Consider the following 4,114-nt stretch of genomic DNA (forward strand, 5'->3'; position numbering starts at 1 on the left):
TTAAGATAACAGGCGCTCCATCTATCGATGTGAAGAAAATACAGCAACATTTGTTTTTCTTTTTTGCAGTTTCAAAGGGTGACTGACCTTAGTTTGACGACAGTTCATTTTGTAGTTCACGGATTGTTAGGGCGATTACGGTGTTGGAAATGTCATTTCATAATTGGTTACATCTGTTGTCAGACTGCTACCTCTGTCACTCCCATTAACGTACGAAATAAATTAAAAGGTGCAAGGTGAATTTGAAAAAAAAAAAAACGGATAAAATAGTGTTAGGCTAAAAGACTGGTAAATTACTTCAAATAACATGAAAAAGACCATTCATTATAGACCGATTCTACTTAGAACGGCGTTTTCCAAAGGAAGATTTGACACATAATTAGCAAATTTAGAATGGCCTTGGAATCTAAAGTTGTTATCTGAACGAAAGACTATGTGTGGTGTTTGAATAGTTGAAAAAGACTTAGATGGAACTGACTGTCGATTAAATAATGCACATAATTTATGCTAAACACTTGACGTTTTCTGGTTGCACGGGGTTGCGTCTTTTAATCTGTATTAGAACCCCGCTGGTCAAAGGTCATGAGGTCAGAAAAATTAAGTCCAGAAAAAAAAATGTAGAAGAGCGAGCTAGACCGTGCACGCAGTCTCTTTAGTAGGTAGAATGTTACATAATTTGAATCTGCTCCTGTATGTGTGCATTTTGGTCGGCCGTTTCGTGTTTGTATCCGTCACATGTCTGGTTGGACCAGGGTTTCATTCATTGTTGAGGTGTTTTTCGAAGAGCCGAGGAGTTTTATTTAAAAGAGTTACGTGGATAAATACTGAAAATATAGGGTTTTTTTCTTCATCCCTTCCTCCTACTTGTCCTTTATTTCTTTCAGGACATTTTTGGCTGCTGGGGTAGCGTTATTAACGCAGCTGTTGTATCCTTGTTAATTAAGGAAACGCCATTATCAATATTCAGACACAACACGTCACTCAGAAAACACGTCAGATACCTGTTGACTTGCTTACATTTTACAGTCGAGCTCTGTCACCGATAAACCGTTATCTCACGACTGCTTTCAGAACACAGAGACATGGTCACATCTCATATTTATTCTAGACTTTTAAAGGGAGCTATAAACTGTCCGAGTAAATTTTGACATCCTCTCAATCCTCGCATTGTCTCGTGTTCAAATTCACGGCTGATTTTTATGACAAGATGTGTCGCGTATTTCGGAAGCAGGCAGTAAGTCACACGCCGAAACTGTAGCTGTCTCATTAAAAAAACAACAACAACAAACATCTTATAACCACGACGGAACGAGAAAGGAAAAGTAAACAAACAAACGGAGCAAACACAGGGCATGGTTAGAACGTCTTTATTTGTCAGACTATTATTTATTTCTTTAGATATTTATTCATTTATTTATTTATTTAGAGATTTATTTATTTATTGTGGCAAGCTCATTGTTTGTTGTGATATCTCTACAGACTGAACAAATGAATGAAAGAGAAGGATACGTAGAAAGAGTCGGAGAAGGATATTCCAGCCTTGACGGAAAAAGGGAGAGAGAAGTGGAAAAAAGAGGGGATTTTTAAAGGAGAGAAAGAGAGACCCGGAGGATGGGGTTGAGGAGACAGAAGCCAAAGTTTGACTAGATGGTGTGATAATTCCACAAAGAAAGACAAGATAAAGAGATTAAAAGTACAAGCGCAGTGTTGTTGGAAAAACGTGTGTCTTAACACAGTGGCGATTTTCAAAGCAATCTGTCTTTTCTAAATCTGTTTGTCTGTGTGTGAGCGTGTGTGTGTCAACCACCTAAACACATGCACGGAAATACCAGTTAAACGGAGCTCCGATTCAGTTTGTGCGGTCTGTGTGTGGAGTTTAAACGGTTTGACTCTCGGCTGAATTTGATTTGTGTCAGATTTCTTCCACAACATTGTGCATATCACAGTGTCTTTTTTCCTTTCTTCCCCCCCCCCCCCCCGCCCCAGTTCTCCTTCGTGTGGCTCATAACTTCGTGTGTGTGTCTGTATTTGATCATAATGTCAGTTATATCTGTGTGTCTCTGTGCAGCTTTTTTTCTTTCCTGTGGCATGCTGTGTGTCTGTGTCTGTGTCTGTATGTCTGTGTGTCTGTGTGTCTGTGTCTGTATGTCTTTGTCTGTATGTTTGTGTCTATCTACTGTATGTGTGTTACGTGATTGAGTGTGTCTGTGGGGTTAAGCACTAGGCCAATGTGTGTGTGTGTTTGTGTGTGTGTGTCGTCACTGTTTCATTATGTCTGTGTGTCAACAGTACTGTATCTCTGAGTGTGTGTTCATGTCTTGCAGTGTTAGTGTGAGTGTGAATGTGTGAGTTATGCAGTGTCTTTATATTATGCCTGCATGACTGTGCTGTGCTCTCTGTGTGAGGCTCTCTCTCATTTTGCTGTACTGTAGTGCACTCTGTTTGTGTTGATGGTTGTGTATGGATGAGAGTGTGTGTGCATGTGTGTGTGAGAGAGAGAGGAGAAAGAGTGTGTGTGTATACGTGTTCATGAAAAAGAGAGAATGTTTGTATATCTATGTGTGTGTGTGTGTGTGTGTGTGTGATATTCTGCTGTCCTGTGTTGTGTGTGTGTGTGTTATCCTACAGTCCTGTGTTTTGTGTGTGTGTGAGGTGCTGGAGTCAGTGATCAGAGTGCACTGGGATTGCGAAAGTTATGACCAGCAAAACGAGCCTGGTCTCCCAGCTCCTCCTCAATCCTGAAACAAAGACACACAACACACTTCAGCATCCCCAGAGATAACCACACCAACACTAAGATCTAACATTAACGCTAACACTAACATTAATAGTAACAGTAACACTAACATTAATATTAACACTAACATTAATACTGACATTAACAGTAACAGTAACAGTAACAGTAACATTATCAGTCACATTAACACTAACATGAACACTAACACTTTTATTAACACTGAAATTAACACTGACACTAACATTAACGCTAATACTATTATTAACACTGACATTAACATTACATCTGACTCTGACTCTCACTTTTAGTTGTCACAGTCAAACTCACCTCATGAGCTGGTTGTATTTAGCCAGCCGTTCGGATCGACAGGGTGCACCCGTTTTTATCTGAGAGAGGGAGAGAGAGAGAGACAGAGAGGGAGGTTAAGTTTACTGTAAACAATTTTAAATTGCTGATATATTAAAAGTCTATGACAGCTCGTGGAACTTGCCATCATGTTCACATTAACAAAGCTAATATAGATCGACTGTCCTGGCAACACTAGCGGAACAAAGATTCTTGGCTCTGATGAAAAACAGTGAGTGAAAAAAAAAGAGGCTTTCAGTAGGAGGCTCATTCTCTTGATAATTATCGTCGTAAGGCTGGAGGCCTGACTGTAGTCTAGACCCAGCGAAACCCACGAGAAAAAAAACAAGAGTGTACCACATTTCTGTTGTTCTAAATCCACAAACTTAATGTGTTTGTTTGGTGCGTACTACACAGATCTCTTCAATGCTGGTAAACATCAGACAAATCAGATCAGTGTAACAGCTGATGGAAACACTGCGGTGTTGTCATACTCACCTGTCCAGTGCAGAGTCCAACCACCAGGTCAGCAATGAACGTGTCTTCTGTTTCTCCAGAGCGATGACTCACCATCACCCCCCAGCCGTTCTCCTGGGCCAGCTTACACCTGTATACAGGTACATAAACACCATCTTTACCAAACACCTGCATACAGGTACATACACACCATCTTTACCAAACACCCGCATACAGGTACATACACACTATCTAATATCATATATCTGCATCCAGGTACATACACACTATTTATTAACAAACACCTACACACAGGTACATACACACTATCTAATATCATATACCTGCATCCAGGTACATACACGCTATCTGTTAACAAACACCTGCATACAGGTACGTACACACACGCACACTCCAGGTCACATGGTCAAATACATTATGCCTGTACCACGTCTCAGAACACTGATAAATAAGTTCCATGTATAATCATTACCATTCACCATTTAATATACAGCTTATCAAAACACTGGAAACCACTCTATACCACACCCATGTGCATACGATCACACGCTACTT

At 40.2% G+C, this 4,114-nt stretch overlaps 1 protein-coding gene across 1 annotated transcript in view; it reads right to left on the minus strand.

Annotated features, from left to right (window-relative positions):
- Positions 1-2,668: 2,668 nt before the first annotated feature.
- Positions 2,669-4,114, minus strand: part of LOC115820389 (gamma-enolase) — a 7,555-nt gene continuing 6,109 nt past the window's right edge. The window contains exons 9-11 of the mRNA XM_030783955.1: positions 3,581-3,689; positions 3,065-3,123; positions 2,669-2,738 (exon numbers count right to left, since the gene is read on the minus strand). Of these exons, the coding sequence (XP_030639815.1) occupies positions 2,669-2,738; positions 3,065-3,123; positions 3,581-3,689 (238 nt within the window). The remainder of the gene's footprint in view (positions 2,739-3,064; positions 3,124-3,580; positions 3,690-4,114) is intronic.

Source organism: Chanos chanos, chromosome 9 (assembly GCF_902362185.1).
Source record: "Chanos chanos chromosome 9, fChaCha1.1, whole genome shotgun sequence".
Classification (NCBI taxonomy): Eukaryota; Metazoa; Chordata; class Actinopteri; order Gonorynchiformes; family Chanidae; genus Chanos; species Chanos chanos.